This window comes from Oncorhynchus gorbuscha, linkage group LG18, assembly GCF_021184085.1.
Source record: "Oncorhynchus gorbuscha isolate QuinsamMale2020 ecotype Even-year linkage group LG18, OgorEven_v1.0, whole genome shotgun sequence".
Taxonomy (NCBI): domain Eukaryota; kingdom Metazoa; phylum Chordata; class Actinopteri; order Salmoniformes; family Salmonidae; genus Oncorhynchus; species Oncorhynchus gorbuscha.
In genome coordinates, this window is record NC_060190.1 from 26,134,322 (window position 1) to 26,159,006 (window position 24,685).

The 24,685-nt window shown below is 42.6% G+C and overlaps 1 protein-coding gene across 8 annotated transcripts in view; it reads left to right on the forward strand.

Annotated features, from left to right (window-relative positions):
- Window positions 1-421: 421 nt before the first annotated feature.
- The window catches only part of LOC124002902 (eukaryotic translation initiation factor 4B-like), a 50,760-nt gene continuing 26,496 nt past the window's right edge, over window positions 422-24,685 (forward strand). For 3 of the 8 annotated variants that reach the window (XM_046310724.1, XM_046310729.1, XM_046310730.1), the window contains exons 1-7: window positions 422-532; window positions 9,135-9,287; window positions 9,540-9,745; window positions 11,192-11,308; window positions 18,551-18,605; window positions 18,914-19,066; window positions 21,011-21,181. In XM_046310724.1, coding sequence (XP_046166680.1) covers window positions 520-532; window positions 9,135-9,287; window positions 9,540-9,745; window positions 11,192-11,308; window positions 18,551-18,605; window positions 18,914-19,066; window positions 21,011-21,181 — 868 coding nt within the window. In that variant the 5' untranslated portion in view covers window positions 422-519. Of the gene's footprint in view, window positions 533-4,762; window positions 4,788-9,134; window positions 9,288-9,539; window positions 9,746-11,191; window positions 11,309-18,550; window positions 18,606-18,913; window positions 19,067-21,010; window positions 21,182-24,685 lie in introns of those variants that run through there. The other 5 variants (XM_046310727.1, XM_046310728.1, XM_046310725.1 and 2 more) reach the window with 5 other exon arrangements.

Genomic DNA, 24,685 nt, shown 5'->3' on the forward strand with positions numbered 1-24,685 from the left:
TATCTATAAACAACAACAAAGAATCCAAATGGTATGAAACTGCTTTGAGATGCCTAAAATTGGCCATGTGGGCATACAAACTATAACATAATATTTGAATATAAAATAGGTCTAATTAAGCAATAAGGCATGAGGGAGTGTGGTATATGGCCAATAAACCATGGCTAAGGGCTGTTCTTACGCACGACGCATTGCGGAGTGCCTGGATACAGCCGTTAGCCGTGGTATATTGGCCACATACCACAAACCCCTGAGGTGCGTTATTGCTGTTATAAACTGGTTATCAATGTAATTAGAGCAGTAAAAACAAATGTTTTGTCATACCCGTGGTATACGGTCTGATATACCACGGTTGTCAGTCAATCAGCATTCAGGGCTCGAACCACCCAGTTTATTATAGAAAATAAATTACATGGGCAAGGCGGGAAGGATTTGAGGCTCGAAACCAAAGATGCGCGTTCTTGTTAATAAACTTCTGACGCCTTCATCCGGGAATCTGGTACGAACTCGCTCTCCAACATGGCGGCGGCAGGTGAGGTTTATGTGGGTAAACGAGTTGGGAAATTTCAGAGTGTATCAGCTCCGCACAACTAGCACATATTGTTTGACCGGTGTTTACACCTTGTTGTGTCAATGTCCTATGTGTATAATGTTATCAAATGACTGTTTCTGAGGGATAAAGACCATCTGGCCGGCCAAGGGATGTAACGTTAAAGCTAGCTATGGTTACGCGAGGCAGCGATTTGCAAATTGAATAATTTTGTCCCACCGGTGTTTTTTTTAAATGTTTATGTAACGTGTCGCAAGTTGACTTGAGGTCGTCTTTCGCTTTTGTTATATATTGTTAAGCAGGTCGTTATGTTATGATGTTATACATAAACAACTAACGTTACTGAAAGAATGGTCACACTGTGTCTAACGTTAGATAGTGGACGATTTACTGTGTGCACAGACAATCTACGCTATTGCTGGAGGCGCAGGCGAATTTCTTGGAGTAGGGTTTAGTTTACATTTACATTTACATTTAAGTCATTTAGCAGACGCTCTTATCCAGAGCGACTTACAATCAATACCATTCATACTATTACAAAATCATAATTCTCATTCTTTCTTAATTCTATTTACAAAAACATCAAACAAAAACAAACCCAATAAATTCCCCACGTGCGCATTTTGGGTCCCTGTATTAGAGATGATTTTTGGTATCCGATGGGTGAAGTACGACAGTTTCCGGTGTTGTGCCAGAATTCTCCCCCCATTTCGCGTATTTCATTGCTGCGAATTGCTTGCTAGTTGAGATTTCTGCTCTAAACTCCGTTGTTAGTTTAGCCTACATGTCACTGATCTTGTCTGCAGTTTTTGGGTTGGCTATTTGTTTCAAGTGTATGTGGCGGTTCTAGTTTGTATGGCGCCCGGTGCAGCCAGTCCCCGCCCGCACCAGGGCTTGGCAAGATGCTGCACATTTCGCCCGTACCTAAATCCGCTACTGATTTTGTATTAGTCTATAAATAAATCTCTTTGCCAAAATGCATCATCTCTCCCATGTCTTATTCAACAAGTATTTTTGAAAGTGTAAAGATAATAATTCAGCCATAGTTGTTCTGAAATGTTTATTGCAGACCAACATTGTACTCCCACTATGTTTAATATGACACATACATTAATTATTCATTTCGGTTACCTATTCTAACGGGAAGTTTGTGCTATAGAAAATATTTGACTCTGGCCACAAATATTAAGGAAATGGGTGGGGGTCTGGCAGTGGGAGATTTTCGGCACAACACCGGACACTCGTACTAACCATCAGTGGCGTCTCCAACTTTTTAATATTTGATTATATCATAGCCACTAGGCCTTAACCTTTATTAAACTAACCAAGTCAGTTAAGAACAAATTCCTATTTTACAATGAAGGCCTACACGAGCCAAATCTTCGCCTAGCATGGACGGGGCTGGACTAATAAAGTTTATTTTGTTTTAATATGTTAATACTATATACAGCATCCTGAAAGCATCCACACCTTTTCGAATAAAGCAATGGCCAATTAGGGTTGCAAGTTTTTGTAAAATAAAGTATGTCTGGCCCGCAAAAAAAAATATATTTTTTTTTCAATATTGCCCGTGTGCTTGAGTTTGACACCCCTGGGCTAGCGTATTTATGTGGCTAGCTGTTTATTTAGCAAGCAAAAAACGCGGAGCCTAATGTTAGCTATTTAGCTGCCGGGAGGATGTCATGTCATTGGAGGAGTGGGAGAAGAGAACGACTAACCTTTTCCCCCTTCACATCGTTTTTCGTTGGCTACAGCTAGAGATGCGGATGTCATTTGGTTAGCTAGCAAGACATTTGAATCGCTTCGCTATAGCTATATGCGAAGCGACTTATCCACAGTTAGCATATCTCTTAGTTGTCAGATGTATTTGGCGTCGATCATATGGGCGTGCAGGCAAGTTCTCATTCAGTTGTCAAAACATGGGTTGGGACAAGTATGCAATTGTATTTATTATGGATCCCCATTAGCTGCTACCAAGCTCTTCCTGGGTTCTGGCATTGGCTGGCAAGCTGCAGAAGGACAAGCAGGCTACTGTTCCCCATCGTTTATCAGTGCAATTTTGATGGCCAACTAGCTGAAAAAGTTTGAGGGTTTATCGAATGTTCCCTCATTTGATTTTGGCTCATCTCGCTCAGGCTAGCATTAGTTGTTGATCTTGTTGATGTGCTATATGCAACTGGGGGAGAGAGGGCCTACATTTTTCATGGTTGTTTACTCAATAGGACTGTGAAGTTCTCAAATGTAAGAGGACTCCTGTGGTGTTTACATATTTGCAGAAATCTATTCAGGTGTATTTTTTGGCAAATGTGTTCTAATGATCTAAAGTAACGATGTTGCTACTGCCTGTAAACACAGTCTAGTTCAAAGTGAATTATGGCAGGCCCATGTGACTTATTTGCTAATAGGCCTACTATAGCTCTGATTGGATATGGCACACAGGTCTGCATAGTCTTCGGTCCTGGACAAGACAGATTTTTTAACATTTGGTTTTTATTTACTGCAGTGTTAATTAATTGTCCAAACGAATGGCCGTTTTCCAACTCTATTGCTATAGAGTTTTCAGAAATGCCTTACTACAGACATTCCCAAACATTCTATGAATTTATGAAAATGACCATATCTAAGTGCTTACAAAAAAGGTGTCATAGTCTTCCTGGGCAGTCTATATAAACAGATTTGATTCAGATTTAATCTTGCTAAAATTCTGTCAGTTCCACTTTAACTCGAGCAGTTTACCCCATCAGCAGTCTTTTTCTGCCGAAAGGTGCCTGCATGCTTCCCAGCCAAAACAGTTTGGACCAGTTTGACGTTTTGTGATGTTTTGGTCTTCAAACAAAGGTTCTTCCAGTTGTTCGGGCACAACATGTTTTTCTCGAGACAAGCCGAAGTTGGCAGTAGAAGTCTTAAATTCTTGGCACACCCATCCCGTCAGCGGGATCATTTTGCAGACCGCCAAATTCAAATTAAATTACTAAAAATATAACATTTTCATGAAATCACAAGTGCAATATAGCAAATCACAGCGTAGCTTGTTGTTAATCCACCTGGCGTGTCAGATTCCAAAAAAGCTTTTCGGCGAAAGCTATCCAAGCGTTTATGTTAGGACATCTCAGCAGACAAAACATTACAAACAGCTAGCAGCAAAGTAGATTGGTCACAAAAGCAATAAAATTAATCGATTACCTTTGATCTTCGGATGTTTGCACTCACGAGACTCCCAGTTACACAATAAATGTTCCTTTTGTTCCATAAAGATGTATTTTTATCCAAAAACCTCCATTTGGTTGGCGCGTTATGTTCAGAAATCCACAGGCTCAAGCTGTCATGACGGGGCAGACAAAAATTCCAAATAGTATCTGTAAAGTTTGTAAAAAACATGTCAAACGTTTTTTATAATCAATCCTCGGGTTGTTTTTACAATAAATAATCGATAATATTTCAACCGGACCGTTGCTTTTTCAATAGGAGTGAGAGAAAATGTCTTCTCCAAGCTGCTCACGAATGTAAAACTCTGCTGGCACCCAGCCATCCAATTACGCAATGTGATCTTTCTCGCTCATTTTTCAGAATAAAAGCCTGAAACCATGTCTAAAGACTGTTCACACCATGTGGAAGCCATAGGAAAAGGAATCTGGTTAATATCCCTTTAAATGGAGGGAAGGCATGCAATGGAACAGAGGTTTCAGGAAAAACAGCACTTCCTGGTTGGATTTTCCTCAGGTTTTCGCTTGCGATATCAGTTCTGTTATACTCACAGACAATATTTTGACAGTTTTGGAAACTTTAGTGTTTTCTATCCTATTCTGACAATATGCATATTCTAGATTCTGGGCCTGAGAAATAGGCAGTTTCATTTGGGTACGTTTTTCATCCAAACATCAAAATACTGCCCTCTACATTCAAGAGGTTAAGCCCCTTCGGTGATTGGTCAACTGTAGGGATTTGTCAACATTTTTTCACTGAGAAATACTGCCCCAAACATCTTAGTTATATGTAAAATTGTGCCACGAAGATATCCTCTGCAAAAACGTATGATTTGACAGATTTCTTGAGTTATCTTAGATTAATGATATTTTGATGAATGTATACTGGCCACGGCATCTCAAAATGGACAAACGGTACTATTGGCACTTTTTTCTAGTTTTTCAAGAGAAAGGGAGTATGCAAGCACACTGGCAAGGCGCCAGCCAAACTGAAGCATGCTGACGCCATAAGCAAGTGGGTGTAATGACAATAGGTAGGTAGCTGGCCCAATATTGGACTAAAGGAGCCTAACGTTACTCCTTATAGTCCATGGATCTTACATGTTCTGTTTAAAGGTGAATTGGCGCAGATACCTAGTTAGCAGAGGTAGTCGACTGTCTTCTGTTTTCCGTAAACATTCGCTGTAACATTGAGATATGGTTGTGTGGGATCACTAACCCTATAAGTGTGTGTAGAAATTTAACATTTTTTTGTATCGCTGATAGATCGCTACGTTCCTCATTTCCAAAACAGTTTGAACTTTCAGGATGAACGTTGGGTCTGTTAATAATACTGCCCCGTCCAAAAGATACTATCATCAATATGCGCTAAAACCAGTAAGGGTTTACATATGGGTTAGTAACTAGCTAGTGAGCTTAATTTGTGTTGATAAATAGCTACGAACCATCTAGATCTAAATGGATTTGTATAACTAGTTAGCGAGCTTTGGCATGATGGCTACATTGGCAATGGGGCTAGCTAGCTTACTACATAGATTGGCAAGAATGACTCACTGGCTATACACTGAGTCTGTATTCATGTCATAAGAAGGAATTCCCCTTGACCACGCTCACAAATTGGGGACATTTTTCCCCCATTAACCCCCATTGTAAAAGAGCAAACTTTGTTGTAGATTTTTATTTAACAATTATAAGACATGGGAAAAGCTGCTGTGGTGTAACCAGGTCAAAAATCCCGACCTACGGTTTGCAATGCTCCCACTTGGGAAATGGAGGCTGTGTGAAGAGCCCTGTTGCTTCAGGCTATTCAGTGTATGTAGAAGGGTGGGTAATTGTGGTGATCCGGTGTCCAAGTAGGCTACACATGGTTGTGTGTGTGGAAAACATTTAATCACAGGTAAGACGTTTGACTTGTTTAGTATAGTCTGTTTGTAAGTCGACTCACTACTTGTAGTTTTACAGTCTGTGTTGGTCAGCTTCATTTTCTGGTTGGTAGCTAGTTAGCACTCGCGTCGCTAACCGTAGCGCCATCATGATAAGGGGCATGAGGGAAGCCCTACAATATTATGTTCTTCTAATTAGTGAGAACACTTGGGAGTGTTGAAACGTAATGTTTTATTTAAATGTAGTTTTTGTAATTGACTAAAACAAGCAGACAAGTGTATTTGATAAATGTCAAGTGTTTGCTGTGAGCCAATGGGGTAACCAAGTTGTTATCCGCACAGGTGGGCGGGGCCGCAACGTTCTATTTAATACTGACCGGGACTATCCTTAAGTTGGTTTCAGATAATTCATAATAATGATACAATACCTTGCACATAGGCCTGTAGGCTGTTTGCTAGGATTTAATAAAGCTACAGTAGCTAGTTGCCAGGATGGATAAAGCTCATAACTAACTAATACAATTAAAGTGTGCATTTATTGTATTTGTTGCTACTCATTGCACTGGTGTCATCATCCATTGTAAACAGTGTGTGACCCACTGACTAGATGCCAATTATAAATGGGCTGTGATGCTCTGTAGTGTGTGAAAAGAATTTCCTGACAGCTGGGATTTTCACAATTAAGCTGCCAGCCCTAATTAGTTTTTCTCAGTCTGCTTCAAACCAAAATAAACAGCCCAAACCTGCTCCATCAGAAGAGCTGGGTCCATTGACAACCCTATAACCAGTAGTCAACCATTTCTGGGCCACAAATCACATTTTGATGAGTGTCTCACACACACGCCTAATGTACCTTCAGAAAGTAGTCATACCCCTGGACTTATTCCACATTTTGTCGTTACACCCTGAATTAAAAATGTATTAAATATATTTTTTCCCTCACCCATCTACGTACAAAACCCCATAATAGTGGGAACATGTTTTGCAAATGTATTGAAAATGAAATACAGAAATCTAATTTACAAAGTATTCCCACTGAGTCAATACATGTTAGAATCACCTTTGGCAGCGATTTACAGCTGTGAGTCTTTCTGCGTAAGTCTAAGAGCTTTGCACAACAAATTCTTACAAAATTTGCACATTTTATTATTTTCACATTTCTTCTAGCGCTGTCAAGTTGGTTGTTGATCATAGTTGGACAGCTATGTTCAAGTTGTGCCATTGATTTTATTCAAAACTGTAAGTAGGCCACTCAGAAACATCCAATGTCGTCTTGGCAAGCAACTCCAGTGTATATTTGGCATTGTGTTTTTGGTTATTGTCCCGCTGAAAGGTAAATTCATCTCCCAGTGTCTGGGGTAAAGCAGACTGAACCAGGGGATTGTCTAGGATTTTGCCTGTGCTTACCTTAATTCTGTTTCTTTTTTCATCCTGAAAAACTCCCCAGTCCTTAATGATTACAAGCTTACTCATAACATGCTGCAGCCACTACTATGCTTGAAAATATGGAGAGTGGGACATAGTAAGGTACTGCATAATTTTTTGCAGTATTACTTTGTGTTGCAAACAGGATACATGTTTTGGAATATATTTTTTTTAGCTGTACAGGCTTCATTTTCACTCTGTCAATTAGGTTAGTATTGTGGAGTAACTACATTGTTGTTGATCCATCCTCAGCCTTCTCTTTGCACTGCAATTACACTCAGTAGCTGTTTTTAAAGTCACCGTTGGCCTCATGGTGAAATCCTTCAGAAGGATGCCTGTGTCTTTGTAGTAACTGGGTGTATTGGTACACTATCCAAAGTGTAATTAATAACTTCACCATGCTCAAATGGATATCAATGTGTGCTTTTTTTTACCCATCTTTGTGAAGCGTTGGAAAACCTCCCTGGTCTTTGTGGTTAAATCTGTTTGAAATTCACTGCTCGACTAAGGGACCTTACAATTAGCTGTATGTGTGGGGTACAGAAACAAGGTAGTCATTTCAATAATCATGTTTTTTTTAATAAAAAAAAAAAACTTATGTGACTAAGCAATGTTTTACTCCTGTACTTATTTAGACTGGCCATAGCAAAGGGGTTGAATACTTATTGACTCAAAACATTTCAGATTTTCATTTTCAATTTGTAAATAATTTCAAAAAACAATTCCACTTTGACATCATGGGATGTTGTGTGTGTACTAGGCCAGTGACAAAATCTCAATTTAATCCATTTCAAATTCAGGCTGTAACACAGCAACATGTGGAAAAAGTCAAGGGGTCTGAATACTTTCTGAAGTGACCTTTCCCTTGAAAAACAATCAAACTCAATTTCTGCAAACAGGAGAAACTGACATTTTGTGTTGCGGCCTTCTCTAATGCCTACTTGTAATTTGAGTTGTAAAAGCACTTGTCTGTGATGCCCAGTTTGTTTTGGAACTTTGCAACTTAGTGGCGGTTAATATTCAGCGATAGAGACCACTCCCTGTTTTAGAATGGGTGAGTCGTGCCAAGGCTCATCTGGCCCCACACACACACACACTATCAAGGCCCATTAGACACACACACACACACACACACACACACACACACACACACACACACACACACACACACACACACACACTGTTTCCTTATCATGGTCAGCGCAATGTTGCTCCCTTATCTGAAATGCTGCTGGACCAGAGCGATCCACAACAGCGGTTCAAATTGAGCAATTGTTTGTGCGCCGCTGTCGGCAAGAACGGCGGTTTGAGCCCTTTTCTCAACCAATTGGCTATTTTCCTTTTTTCAGAGAGTGTCAATGGCAGTATGTGAAAACGATGCACTTCAGTTTATCCAGCATTTCCATTAGCTCCATATGGATACTGTGTCTTTGTGGTTTGTGAAACAAGGGGATGGGCTGCTAGTAGTTAAAAAAAAATATTTTATACCCCTTATTCTCCCCTATTCTGTGGTATCCAATTGGTAGTTATATTCTTGGCTCATCGCTGGAAGTCCCGTACGGACTCGGGAGAGGCGAAGGTGGAGAGCCATGCATCCTCCGAAACACAACCCAACCAAGCTGCAATGCTTCTTAACACAATGCCCACTTAACCCGCAAGCCAGCCTCACCAATGTGTTGTAGGAACACACCGTACACCTGGCCGCCGTGTTGGCGTGCACTGCACCCGGCCTGCCACAGGAGTCGCTAGTGTGCGGGGACAAGGTCATCCCTTCCAGTCAAACCCTCCCCTTACTCGGACGATGCTGGGCCAATTGTGCGCCGCCCCATGCCCCATGCCCCCATCCAGATCTGGCCTGATCCCAGATCTGTTTGCCCTCTTGCCAATGTTTGACATGACGGTTCAACAAGGAGTTCTCAAAAAGCAGAAACGGACTGACAACCACACTAATCCAGACCATTCAGATGAGAACGCAGAAGGCAGGCAGTGATTAGGGGTTGTTTTTGGAGAGTTCACCTGTGTTCATTTCACTTCAATGCAGTCCACTTATGTCTCAACTCTATCTCTTTCCAGCTAAGAAAAAGGGGAATAAGAAGGGGAAGACTCTGACACTCACTGACTTCCTCGCAGAGGACAGTGGGAGTGGGGGCAACGCTCCACCACCGCAACCCAGCTACGCCAAGTCCACCAGCTGGGCTGATGAGACCGATGACCTGGAAGGAGATGGTGAGGGACAACTTGATTCTTGACGAATATTCATATGGGGGCACATCCAAAGGAACAAACTTTCCAGGGTTTCAAAAGGCAATGTACAGGATGTCTCAGATCTGTGAAATGTTTTGTAAAGAGCTAACATGCTTCTCTGTCATGTTCCATTGGGAGTCATGTCTTGTTGTTTCACACAATTTTTCTGTAATATCTCACCTATCCATTGAAATCCATATGTCTCTGGAAATTCTCCCTCATTCTCTCCCTCAGTGTCCACCTCCTGGCACACAGGGGAGGACAGTTACCGGGCCCCCGCAATAGACCGTAACATACTGCCCACAGCGCCACGGTCGGCCCGTGAGCCCAATGTGGACCGCTCACGCCTCCCCCGCAGCCCCCCCTACACAGCCTTCCTGGGCAACCTGCCCTACGACGTCTCAGAGGAATCTATCAAGGACTTCTTCCGGGGCCTAGCGGTATGTACTCAGCTGTTATTAAATGGGGACAAAATGTGTCATGCTCAGTATGCACAAAGTGGCGCAAAAATGTTGGTCATACCTAGGGCTACACGATTTGGACAAAATATCTAATTGTGAATTTATTGGGCCTGATATTTAACTTGCGATAATGAATTGCGATTTTCAAAAACTTTGTAAAAACAACATCCCTTCTAAAATGAGAACATATGAATGCATACATGCTGTGCTAACTGAGTATAGAACTAATTTAAATATTTTCCCAACATTGTTATAGGCTACATATGATAATAGCTTGGATTATTACACCTACTGTACATATTAACACACATAAATTGTAGTGTGATATAAGCTTAGCACTTAACATTAAGCTTATAAGTTCTTGATTAACTTAGTTTATTTATTCAGGCAGCCATAGGCTGCAGATTGAATAGGAAGCTTATGAATCTGTAATTGTGTAATTCGACTTAATCGTTATTATGACTGCATGGCCAGGCATGACTCCAACTCCTTTAAGTTTGCCGATGACACAACAGTGATCAGGCAACGATGATACAGCCTGTGGGGAGAAGGTCAGAGACCTGACTGCCGTGCAAGGATAACAACCTCTCCCTCAATGTGATCAAGATAAAGGAGATGATTGTGGACTACAGGAAAAAGAGGACCTAGCATTCCCCTATTCTCATCGACAGGGCTGTAGGAGAGCAGGTTGAGAGCTTCATGTTCCTTGGCGTCCACATCACCAACAAACTAACGTGGTCCAAGCACACTAGGACAGTCATGAAGTGTGCACAACAAAACCAAAAAGTTTGACAGCTGTGCTATCGAGGGTTGAATCACTTCCTGTTATGGCAACTGCTCGGCTTCCGACCGCAAGGCACTACAGAGGGTAGTGTGTACGGCCCAGTACGTCATTGGGGTCAGTGATGGCTTCCGGCCATCCTGGACCTCTGTACCAGGCGATGTCAGAGGAAGGCCCTTAAAATTCAGACTCCAGCCACCCTAGTCATAGACTGTTCTCTCTGCTACCACATGTCAAGCAGGTACTTAAGCCCCAAGTCTAGGTCCAAGAGGTTTCTAAACAGCTTCTACACCCAAGCCATAAGACTCCTGGACATCTAATCAAATGCCTACCCTCACTATCTGTTTTGCCTCCCCCCACCCCACTGCTGCTTCTCTGTTATCATCTGTGCATAGTCACTTTAATAACTCTACAAGGTACATATTACCTCGAACACCGTTGTCCCCGCACGTTGACTCTACCTGTACCATACCAATGATATACCCATTCATTTTATGTCACTGCAGTATTTCCCCTCTTCTGAGACTGTCGTGGAGTTCCTCTCGCATTCACTCGTCTGTCTTATTTCTGACCTCAGACCAGTGCAGTTCTCCATTAGCACTCTCTCACCTTCTCACTGGTCCACGTCTCCCCTCTGTTCTCAGATAAGTGCGGTGCGCTTGCCACGGGAGCCCAGTAACCCAGAGAGGCTGAAGGGCTTTGGCTACGCAGAGTTTGACGACGTGGACTCCCTCTTGAGGGCGCTGACTCTCAACGAGGAGGTAAGAAACAACACACTGAGGAGAGAAAGGATTGAGGGTCTTAATTCGAGGTCCCTGATCTAGGAACAATGAGATCAATGATGAGCATGATGAACCAAATGTCTGTCTCTAATTAAGATTCATCACATATACAGTGGGGCAAAAAAGTATTTAGTCTGCCACCAAGTGTGCAAGTTCTCCCACTTAAAAAGATGATAGGCCTGTAATTTTCATCATAGGTACACTTCAACTATGACAGACAAAATAAGAAAAAAAATCCAGAAAATCACATTGTAGGATTTTTAATGAATGTATCTGCAAATTATGGTGAAAAATAAGTATTTGGTCAATAACAAAAGTACCCTTTGTTGGCAATGACAGAGGTCAAACGTTTTCTGTAAGTCTTCGCAAGGTTTTCACACACACTTGCTGATATTTTGGCCCATTCTTCCATGTAGATCTCCTCTAGAGCAGTGATGTTTTGGGGCTGTTGCTGAGCAAAACGGACTTTCAACTCCCTCCAAAGATTTTCTATGGGGTTGAGATCTGGAGACTGGCTAGGCCACTCCAGGACCTTGAAATGCTTCTTACGAAGCCACTCCTTCATTGCCCGGGCAGTGTGTTTGGGATCATTGTCATGCTGAAAGACCCAGCCATGTTTCATCTTCAATGCTCTTGCTGATGGAAGGAGGTTTTCACTCAATCTCATTATACATGGCCCCATTCATTCTTTCCTTTACACGGATCAGTCCTCCTGGTCCCTTTGCAGGAAAAACTGCCCCAAAGCTTGATGTTTCCACAGCAATGCTTCACAGTAGGTATGGTGTACTTTGGATGCAACTCAGCATTCTCCTAATCTTCTTCTGGATCATCCAAATGCTCTCTAGCAAACTTCAGACGGGCCTGGACATGTTCTGGCTTAAGCAGGGGGACACGTCTGGCACTGCAGGATTTGAGTCCCTGGCGGGGTAGTGTGTTACTGATGGTAGGCTTTGTTACTTTGGTCCCAGCTCTCTGCAGGTCATTCACTAGGTCCCCCTGTGTGGTTCTGGGATTTTTGCTCACCGTTCTTGAGATACTTTTGACCCCACGGGGTGAGAACTTGCGTGGAGCCCCAGATCGAGGGAGATTATCAGTGGTCTTGTATGTCTTCCATTTCCTAATTTCTCCCACAGTTGATTTCTTCAAACCAAGCTGCTTACCTATTGCAGATTCAGTCTTCCCAGCCTGGTGCAGATCTACAATTTTGTTTCTGTTGTCCTTTGACAGCTCTTTGGTCTTGGCCATAGTGGAGTTTGGAGTGTGACTGAGGTTCTGGACAGGTGTCTCTTAATACAGGTAACGAATGGAGGACAGAGGAGCCTCTTTAAGAAGTTACAGGTCTGTGAGAGCCTTGCTTATGTGAGAAATCTTGCTTATTTGTAGGTGACCAAATACTTATATTCCACCATATTTTGCAAATAAAGAAATAAAACATTTTACAATGTGATTTTCTGGATTTTTTTCTTCTCATTTTGTCTGTAACAGTTTTAAGTGTAACTATGATGAGAATTTTAATTTTAATTTATTTTGATTTATTTCACGTTTATTTAACCAGGTAGGCTAGTTGAGAACAGGTTCTCATTTGCAACTGCGACTTGGCCAAGATAAAGCATAGCAGTGTGAACAGACAACACAGAGTTACACATGGAGTAAATAATTAACAAGTCAATAACACAGAGAAAAAAAAGGGAGTCTATATACAATGTGTGCAAAAGGCATGAGGAGGTAGGCGAATAATTACAATATTGCAGATTAACACTGAAGTGATAAATGATCATGTACAGGTATTGGTGTGCAAAAGAGCCGAAAAGTAAATAAATAAAAACTGTGGTGATGAGGTAAGTGAAAATGGGTGTGCTATTTACCAATAGATTATGTACAGCTGCAGCGATCGGTTAGCTGCTCAGCTAGCTGATGTTTGAAGTTGGTGAGGGAGATAAGTCTCCAACCTCGGCGATTTTTGCAATTCGTTTCAGTCACAGGCAGCAGAGTACTGGAACGAAAGGCGGCCGAATGAGGTGTTGCCTTTAGGGATGATCAATGAGATACACCTGCTGGAGCGCGTGCTACGGATGTGTGTTGCCATCGTGACCAGTGAGCTGAGATAAGGCGGAGCTTTGCCTAGCATGGCCTTGTAGATGACCTGAAGCCAGTGGGTCTGGCGACGAATATGTAGCGAGGGCCAGCCGACTAGAGCATACAAGTCGCAGTGGTGGGTAGTATAAGGTGCTTTAGTAACAAAACGGATGGCACTGTGATAAACTGCATCCAGTTTGCTGAGTAGAGTGTTGGAAGTGTTGTGTAGATGACGTCGCCGAAGTCGAGGATCGGTAGGATAGTCAGTTTTACTAGGGTAAGCTTGGCAGCGTGAGTGAAGGAGGCTTTGTTGCGGAATAGAAAGCCGGTTCTTGATTTGATTTTCGGTTGGAGATGTTTGATATGGGTCTGGAAGGAGAGTTTGCAGTCTAGCCAGACACCTAGGTACTTATAGTTGTCCACATATTCAAGGTCGGAACCATCCAGTGTGGTGATGCTAGTCGGGCATGCGGGTGCAGGCAGCGATCGGTTGAAAAGCATGCATTTGGTTTTACTAACGTTTAAGAGCAGTTGGAGGCCACGGAAGGAGTGTTGTATGGCATTGAAGCTCGTTTGGAGGTTAGATAGCACAGTGTCCAATGACGGGCCGAAAGTGTATACAATGGTGTCGTCTGCGTAGAGGTGGATCAGGGAATCTCCCGCAGCAAGAGCAACATCATTGATATACACAGAGAAAAGAGTCGGCCCGAGAATTGAACCCTGTGGCACCCCCATAGAGACTGCCAGAGGACCGGACAACATGCCCTCCGATTTGACACACTGAACTCTGTCTGCAAAGTAATTGGTGAACCAGGCAAGGCAGTCATCCAAAAAACCGAGGCTACTGAGTCTGCCGATAAGAATATGGTGATTGACAGAGTCGAAAGCCTTGGCAAGGTCGATGAAGACAGCTGCACAGTACTGTCTTTTATCGATGGCGGTTATGATGTCGTTTAGTACCTTGAGTGTGGCTGAGGTGCACCCGTGACCGGCTCGGAAACCAGATTGCATAGCGGAGAAGGTACGGTGGGATTCGAGATGGTCAGTGACCTGTTTGTTGACTTGGCTTTCGAAGACCTTAGATAGGCAGGGCAGGATGGATATAGGTTTGTAACAGTTTGGGTCCAGGGTGTCTCCCCCTTTGAAGAGGGGGATGTCTGCGGCAGCTTTCCAATCCTTGGGGATCTCAGACGATATGAAAGAGAGGTTGAACAGGCTGGTAATAGGGGTTGCGACAATGACGGCGGATAGTTTCAGAAATGGAGGGTCCAGATTGTCAAGCCCAGCTGATTTATACGGGTCCAGGTTTTGCAGCTCTTTCAGAACATCTATCTGGATTTGGGTAAAGGAGAACCTGGAGAGGCTTGGGCAAGGAGCTGCGGGGGGGCCGGAGCTGTTGGCCGAGGTAGGAGTAGCCAGGCGGAAGGCATGGCCAGCCGTTGAGAAATGCTTGTTGAAGTTTTCGATAATCATGGATTTGTCGGTGGTGACCGTGTTCCCTAGCCTCAGTGCAGTGGGCAGCGGTGGGAGGAGGTGCTCTTGTTCTCCATGGACTTCACAGTGTCCCAGAATGTTTTGGAGTTGGAGCTACAGGATGCAAACTTCTGCCTGAAGAAGCTGGCCTTAGCTTTCCTGACTGACTGCGTGTATTGGTTCCTGACTTCCCTGAACAGTTGCATATCGCGGGACTGTTCGATGCTATTGCAGTCCGCCACAGGATGTTTTTGTGCTGGTCGAGGGCAGTCAGGTCTGGAGTGAACCAAGGGCTGTATCTGTTCTTAGTTCTGCATTTTTTGAACGGAGCATGCTTATCTAAAATGGTGAGGAAGTTACTCTTAAAGAATGACCAGGCATCCTCAACTGACGGGATGAGGTCAGTGTCCTTCCAGGATACCCGGGCCAGGTCGATTAGATAGGCCTGCTCACAGAAGTGTTTTAGGGAGCGTTTGACAGTGATGAGGGGTGGTCGTTTGACTGCGGCACTGTAGCGAATACAGGCAATGAGGCAGTGGTCGCTGAGATGCTGGTTGAAGAGAGCGGAGGTGTATTTGGAGGGCCAGTTGGTCAGGATGACGTCTGAGGGTGCCCTTGCTTACAGAGTTAGGGTTGTACCTGGTGGGTTCCTTGATGATTTGTGTGAGATTGAGGGCATCTAGCTTAGATTGTAGGACTGCCGGGGTGTTAAGCATATCCCAGTTTAGGTTCACCTAACAGAACAAACTCTGAAGCTAGATGGGGGGCAATCAATTCACAAATGTTGTCCAGGGCACAGCTGGGAGCTGAGGGGGGTCGGTAGCAGGCGGCAACAGTGAGAGACTTATTTCTGGAGAGAGTAATTTTCAGAATTAGTAGTTCGAACTGTTTGGGTATGGACCTGGAAAGTATGACATTACTTTGCAGGCGTTCTCTGCAGTAGACTGCAACTCCTCCCCCTTTAGCAGTTCTATCTTGACGGAAGATGTTATAGTTGGGTATGGAAATCTCTGAATTTTTGGTGGCCTTCCTGAGCCAGGATTCAGACACGGAAAGGACATCAGGGTTAGCAGAGTGTGCTAAAGCACTGAGTAAAACAAACTTAGGGAGGAGGCTTCTGATGAGGCTTCTGATGTTGACATGCATACATCATCCGCGGAACAGAGAAGGAGTAGTATGAGGGTGCTGCTAAGGGCTATCAAAACTGGTCGCCTAGAGCGTTGGGGACAGAGAATTAGAGGAGCAGGTTTCGGGGCATAATGCGCAGACAGGGGTATGGTGGGGTGCGGGTATGGCGGAGGTAAGCCCAGGCACTTGGTGATGGAGAGAGGTTTTATCTCTGGACATGCCTGTTGTAATGGGTGAGGTCACCGCATATGTGGGAGGTGGGACAAAGGAGGTATCAGGGGTATGAGGAGTGGGACTAGGGGCTCCATAGTGAACTAAAACAATGATAACTAACCTGAGCAACAGTATACAAGGCATATTGACATTTGAGAGAGACATACAGCGAGGCATACAGTAATCACAGGTGTTGAATTGGGAAAGCTAGCTAAAACAGTGGGTGAGACAACAGCTAATCAGCTAGCATAACAACAGCAGGTAAAATGGCATTGACTAGGCAACGGGGCCGACAGATAAAACAAACAAGCAGAATGGAGTACCGTGATTAATGGACAGGCCTCATCTTTTTAAGTGGGAGAACTTGCACAATTGGTGGCTGACTAAATACTTTTTTGCCCCACTGTACATTTGATTATATCAATCACAACATCCATTCAGTTTTGGTAATAGTTTGGGTTAGTTGACAATGTCACAAATCATACACACACTTCAATGGGTCAGAAGTCTGAGTTGTGATTCTGGATAGCCACATAGCTACCAACAATGACAAACTGCCATGTGGGGAATTGTAAAGTGACTCGTTTAATCTTGTTCTTGATACCATGTCTTGTTATGGCAGATTTCATGTCAATACTAACCAACAACTGTGATGTATTTGAGACAAAAGTGCTCATTGTTCAAATGTATTTGTTTTCAGTAAGAGACAAAATATAGTTTACATGTTGTCAACAATCTAAGCCAGCTCGTCTGTTTTGCCCCATAGTTGCGCATGCTCAGGTTTTGTTGCTTAACAACCAAACTTGTCTATAGTTTACTTCAAGGGACATACAGTTGAAGTCGAAAGTTTACATGCACTTAGTTTGGCATCATTAACTTGTTTTTCAACCACTCAAAAAATGTCTTGTTAACAAACTATAGTTTTGGCAAGTCAGTTAGGACATCTACTTTGTGCATGACACAAGTAATTTTTCCAACAATTGTTTACAGACACATTATTTCACTTATAATTCACGGTATCACAATTCCAGTGGGTCAGACGTTTACATACACTAAGTTGACTGTGCAAAAAGTGCTAATCAATCCCAGAACAACAGCAAAGGACCTTGTGAAGATGCTGGAGGAAACGGGTACAAAAGTATCTATATCCACAGTAAAACAAGTCCTATATCGACATAACGTGAAAGGCCACTCAGCAAGGAAGAAGCCACTGCTCCAAAACCTCCATTTAAAACAAGCCAGACTACAGTTTGCAACTGCACATGGGGACAAATATCGTAATTTTTGTCCTCTGGTCTGATGAAACAAAAATAGAACTGTTTGGCCATAATGACCATCGTTATGATTGGAGGAAAAGGGGGAGGCTTGCAAGCTGAAGAACACCATCCCAACCGTGAAGCACAGGGGTGCAGCATCTTGTTGTTGGGGTGCTTTGCTGCAGGAGGGACTGGTGCACTTCACAAAATGGATGGTATCATGAGGCAGGAAAATTATGTGGATATATTGAAGCAACATCTCAAGACATCAGTCAGGAAGTTAAAGCTTGGTCGCAAATGGGTCTTCCAAAATGGACGATGACCCCAAGCACACTTCCAAAGTTGTGGCAAAATGGAAGTCAAGGTATTGGAGTGGCCATCACAATGCCCTGACCTCAATCTCATAGTAAAGTTGTGTGCAGAACTGAAAAAGTGTGTGCGAGCAAGGAGGCCTACAAACCTGACTCAGTCACACCAGCTCTGTCAGGCAGAATGGGCCAAAAGTCACCCGACTTATTGTGGGAAGCTTGTGGAAGGCTACCCAAAACGTTTGACCCAAGTTACGCAATTTAAAGGCAACGCTACCAAATACTAATTGAGTGTATGTAAACTTCTGACCCACTGGGAATGTGGTGAAAGAAATCAAATCTGAAATAAATAAATCTCGATACTATTATTCTGACATTTTCACATTCTTAAAATTAAAGTGGTGATCCTAACTGACCTAAGACGGGGAATTTGTACTAGGATTCAATGTCAGGAGTTGTGAAACTTGAGTTTAAATGTATTTGGCTAAGTTGTATGTGAACTTCCAACTATAACTGTAGATAAAAATAAACAATGTGCTGTTGATTTATTAGTTTGAGCTTTCCATGAATCATTAGTGAAATTACTTTGAGTGCTCAAGATATAATATATGGAATATATGGAATTTAACTGTTAGTGACTGGTAAATAGTATTCAATCTATGATGCTGGAACATGCTATTATTGAAAGGAGATTAGTTGGTCATTTAGGCCACATTACTGGTAATGACTTGCATGTCTGAGTTTGTTTCCTGCCTCTGACCTAATAGAACCTGGGAAACCGCAGGATCCGGGTGGATATTGCAGATCAGTCCAATGACAAGGGTAAGTTACACACAACCCATGACCTTCCTTCTGAATTAATGGTGCACTGATTTAGTATTTTCAATTAAATATTGAAAATGCTTTTCGGTCCAGGATTTGGTTTAATCTTAATCTATCTTGCAAACCATATGTGTCAGGAGGTCAATTCATGCACATTCCACAGTTCCCTACCAGTGCCTGGCCAAAAACCACTGCTGAAGGCCATTGTAGCCCAAACTTCATCTGTTGTGGTGTACGACTAAAGCATTTGGGTGGAGCATTTACTGTGTGGGCTTTTATCATTTTGATCCCTAACCTTGAATGGCCAGAAGGGAGAGACAATGGTCAGATGGGTGGACGAGACCGGATGGGCCGCATGGGAGACATGGCAGGCCCCGAGAAGACAGACAGTGATGACTGGAGGGCCCGGCCCACTGCAGACGCTGATGATGGACCCCCAAAGAGAGAGGAATCCGCCTTTGGTAAGAGTTTCCCTCTAAGCTAAAAGAGCCACATATCTATAGACTATGAATGCACTCAGCAAGCTTCTTTTAAAGCAGCCTGCTAAAATTGTGAGGGCAATACCTCACAGCTTAGCTTTTGCAAGCATGTAAGCACGGGTTCACCAAGGAAGGACAGAAAAGGCAGTGTCGCTAAATATATGCTGGGGCAGACCTTCTAATGTCCTTTGTGACCCGTTTCAGGAAACTAAGCAAATGTTGCAAGTCACGACTTCACAGGAGAGACATTTGAGTAAAACCAACGTTTTTTTTCATCAAAATGCATTACTTTGACAGAAATACATTCTGGAACATGGCAACTTTCATGTGCCTTAACAAACTTGTATTCCATCTTTAAATATGAATAAAATGTGTTAATTACGAGCCTGGTAAAGCCACAGAAAAAGCCAGCAACCTTCCCACTAGCCATGATTGGCTGAGATGAGTGGGCTGGACATGCCGAGAGAGAAGTTTGGATTGGTCTGCCATATAGAGTGCTTCTATTACAGTCTGTGTTGGTAATCCTGTCGAACGCGGGTTTAAAAACAAATTGTGTAGTGGAGCTGCATGTGTTGCTCTCCACTTTCTGGAGGGTTGAGTTTTGAAATCGGTGGAATTAGAGTATGATAGCTAAAGAGATGGCAAAAACACCTGGCTCCAGATTACATCTTTAAACTAAGGGCAAACGTGGCATTCTTTATGTGCCACTATATTCATTGTTGTTTTAACAAGCTAACGTTAGCTGGCTGGCTCATTAGCGAACATTACGTGACGTGTGTAATCTTACACGTTGTTTAGCTTGCTAGGTTCATGTCTTAACTTAGAACTACCCCTCCCGGATCCAGGAGAATTGTCATCAACTACAGTAATTAGCATAACGCAACGGACAAAAAAATCTTACTAGAAAATGTTCATATTCATGAAATCACAAGTGAAATATAGTGAAACACAGCTTTTTTTTTAATCACCCTGTCATCTCAGATTTTGAAATTATGCTTTACAGCCAAAGCAAGACAAGCATTTGTAAGTTTATCGATAGCCTAGCATAGCATTATATCCAGCTAGCAGCAGGAAGCTCTGTCACAAATCAGAAAAGCAATCAAATTAAATAGTTTACCTTTGAGCTTCGGATGTTTTCACTCACGAGACTCCCAGTTAAACAGCAAATGTTCATTTTGTTCAATAAAGATTATTTTTATAGCCGAAATACCTCCTTGTTCACGTTTTGTTGAGAAATCCACCTGAAATTGCGGTCATGACAACGCCGAAAAGGGTACAACACCCGTTGAATATGGCCGGTGTCAGCAAAAAAGCGTAATGAAATTGTTGCCAGCAGAGCTGGTTAGGCTGTCATGTTATCCAGAGGTAAACAAATCATTGGCCAGAGCGTCAGTTGTGCGTTATGAACGCTCCGAGAGCGAAACGGGGTGGGTGGGGCTAAGGAGGATGTGAACGATGCTGAATGGGTGTAGATCCCAAAATATTCAAAGGCAATTTTCTCTGAAGTGAAATTACAAGTTTATCAACTTTCAAAGCAGAATGACTTTCCCCATTGTCAAAAATGCACTGTATGATATACCATTTTGTAGCTTTTAGTGTCTACTTTTTTCCAATGTAAAAAAAAAACTATTTCAAATTTTGCTACATAAAACCAAATCCAGGTGGTGAGTTACCATTGTCTCAAAGCGTCATGCTACGTCATGCTTTTTTTTTCATGCTACACTTTTTATTTGCAATGTCAAGCACGAATGGGTATGTTTTATGCCGTCCACATAGTTCCTGTTATCTTGCACTGTGTGAAAAGAATTGCATCCTTTTGACATTTTTTCTTGATGTTTCTTGATCTCAAGAGATTTGATTTGCATTTGTGTTACTTGATTTGCATCCCTTTCATAGTCCCATTTAACTCCTTCGTTTTCCTCTCAGGGTCACGCGACCGCTACGGAGACCGTGACGGGCTGCGAAGGGACAACGACCGTGGCTTCGGCGACCGGGACCGCGGCTTTGGCGGCAGAGACCGCTATGACGACCGGGGAGGTGAGAACGGAGGTGAAACCATTGCTCAAAACTTAACGGATCGTCATCAATCTAGACCAGGTACTCCCAAACTGGGCGTACGTGCAATGCCTTCGGGGGTATGCCATTTAAAAATGTGATTCACCTTTCAAAATATAAAATTCAAAAAAAATCTTCACATTTAGATTTTCCAACAGGGCTATACATTTGGTTATGTTTCTCTCTCTCACCAGAGTAGCCTCGTTTTACTGCCAAAAATACAATTAAACCATCTAGTGTTGAGCAAAATAACAAAATAACAACACAATGTCAAATACAGGTAGCCTGGTCAAATAATTAACATCCAATCACATTAACTGTTACTCTCAATCGGGAAACCTTCACTTGTGCAGACATTTAGAAATGAAACATCCCAATTTGAAAAATAAGCCACGGGAGTTTTTGAGCGAGAGTTAAGATGATTTTTGAGTAGTAAGACGTGTATAAAAGCAACAGATACCATTAATAAGAAGGGGCTAGAAGCGTCTTATATGGTGAGCTACCGAGTGGCAAGGACAGGCAAACCCCATACTATTGAGGACTTTATACTTCCATGCTGTGGGAAAATGTGAAAAAAACTATACAGACAATCTCATCATCAAATAGTAATTGATGAAGAGTCACCAGACGTTGCGGGCCTGGCACAGCTCCTGGTATATGTCCGTTACGTTTCTGGGGGGGGTCAATTAAGGAAGACATCCTCTTCTGGAAACCAGGACAACCGGAGAGGATATTTTTAAAGTACTGGACAGCTTTGTGACATCAAATGGACTTTGGTGGTCAAGATGTGTTGGTATCTGTACTGATGGTGCAAAAGCCATGACGGAGACATAGTGGAGTGGTAAAGCATCCACTGAAGAGGCTCTTGCTGCCAAGGGAATACCTGACAGCTTGAAAGACATTTTGGACACTACAATGAAAATGGTTAACTTTGTTAACCTCTCTGGGATATGTGGGATGCTAGCGTCCCACCTGGCCAAAAGCCAGGGAAAATGCAGAGCGCCAAATTTATAAAATTACTATAAAAATCAAACTTTCATTAAATCACAGATGCAACATGTCAGATTTCAAAAAGGCTTTTCCGTGAAAGCAAACGATGCTATTATATGAGGATAGCACCTCCGTAATCAGAGAGAAAGCATATTTCAACCCTACAGGCGCGTGACGCACAACGCAGAAATAAAAATATAATTCATGCCTTACCTTTGACGAGCTTCTTTTGTTGGCACTCCAATATCTCCCATAAACATCACAAATGGTCCTTCTTTTGTTCGATTAATTCCGTCGATCTATATCCAAAATGTCCGTTTTATATTTTATTTGGCGCGTTTGATCCAGAGAAAAACCGGTTCCAACTTGCGCAATGTGACTACAAAATATCTCAAAAGTTACCTGTAAACTCAAACTACATTTGTACTAAAACTTTAGGTATTTTTTAACGTAAATAATCAATAAAATTGAAGACTGGATGATCTGTGTTCAGTACAGGAGGAAAACAAACTAGCTAGCTTTCTATCGCGCCTCTATCTAACAGGACACTTCAAGTGACCTTCGTTCAAGATGTCATACTTCTAAATTACATAAAGGAATAACCTCAACCAATCTCTAAAGACTGACATCCAGTGGAAGCGATAGGAACTGCTAGAAGGTCCCTTCGAAATTTGGATTCCCATTGAAAACCCATTGAAGAGAGTGACCTCAAAAACCAAAAGAAATCTGAATGTTTGTCCTCTGGGTTTCGCCTGCTAAATAAGTTTTGTTATACTCAGACATGATTCAAACAGTTTTAAGAAACTTCAGATTGTTTCTATCCAAATCTACTAATAATATGCATATCTTGTATTCTGGGGGTGAGTAGCAGGCAGTTGAATTTGGGCATGCATTTCATCCGCACGTGAAAATACTGCCGCCTGTCACCAAGAAGTTAAAAGCAAGGCCCCTGAGCTCTCGTCGATTTTCTGCATTATGCAATGATATGGGCAGCGACCATGTAACGCTTTTACAACATACAGAGTTGCGCTGGTTATCAAGAGGCAAAGTATTGACACTTTAAAAAAATAAAAGAATATTGAGAGATGAGCTTAGTTTACTGGCTGTCATTTTCACTTGTCTGACCGCTTGCATGATGACTAGTTTCTCACAAGACTGGCCTGTCTGGGTGATGTTTTTTCTTGCCTGAATCATCTGAATGTAGGATTACAGGGACTCTCTGCAGCTATATTCAATGTGCGGGACAAAATTGAGACTATGATTAAGAAGTTGCTCTTTTTTTGTCTACATTATCAAGGACAACACAGGTCTTTCCATCGTTGCGCAATTACGCAGGTACTTTCCCAAAACCGACGACACACACAACTGGATTCGTTATCCCTTTCATGCCGGCCCTCCAGTCCTCTTGCTGATATCTGAACAAGAGTGCCTCATCGAAATTGCAACAAGCTGTTTAGTGAAAATGTAATTTAATCAGAAGCCACTAAAATATTTCAGAATAGGGCTGCGATCAGTTTCTTTCCTTGGCAAATCGTACTGCTAAGACACTGATTCCCTTTGCAAACACGTACCTATGTGAGAGTGGATTCTCAGCTCTCACTAGCATGAAAACGAAATACAGGCACAGACTGTGTGTGGAACATTATTTAAAACGCTCTCCCCAATACAACCCAACATTGCAGAGTTATGTGCATCCTTTCAAGCACACCCTTCTCATTTACCTGTGGTGAGTTATTCACAATTTTTGATTAACAAATAAGGATTTATATGTAAGATGGCTAAATAAAGAGCAAAATTATTGATTATTATACACCCCTCAAAAAAATAAAGGGAACACAAAAATAACACATCCAAGATCTAAATGAATGAAATATTCTTATTAAATACTTTTTCTTTACATACACTGCTCAAAAAAATAAAGGGAACACTTAAACAACACAATGTAACTCCAAGTCAATCACACTTCTGTGAAATCAAACTGTCCACTTAGGAAGCAACACTGATAGACCATATATTTCACATGCTGTTGTGCAAATGGAATAGACAACATTTGGAAATTATAGGCAATTAGCAAGACACCCCCAATAAAGGAGTGGTTCTACAGGTGGTGACCACAGACGACTTCTCGGTTCCTATGCTTCCTGGCAGATGTTTTGGTCACTTTTGAATGCTGGCGGTGCTTTCACTCTAGTGGTAGCATGAGACTGAGTCTACAAACCCACACAAGTGGCTCAGGTAGTGCAGCTCATCCAGGATGGGACATCAATGCGAGCTGTGGCAAGAAGGTTTGCTGTGTATGTCAGCGTAGTGTCCAGAGCATGGAGGCGCTACCAGGAGACAGGCCAGTACACCAGGAGACGTGGAGGAGGCCGTATGAGGGCAACAACCCAGCAGCGTGACCGCTCCCTCCGCCTTTGTGCAAAGAGGAGCAGGAGGAGCACTGCCAGAGCCCTGCAAAATGACCTAGCTTCTCAATCGGACCTTGATAAACTGTCTCTGTGTTCGAGCAGTTGCTTATTCAAAAGCCTGTGCACCCAGCAGGTCTCCAGGCTCAGG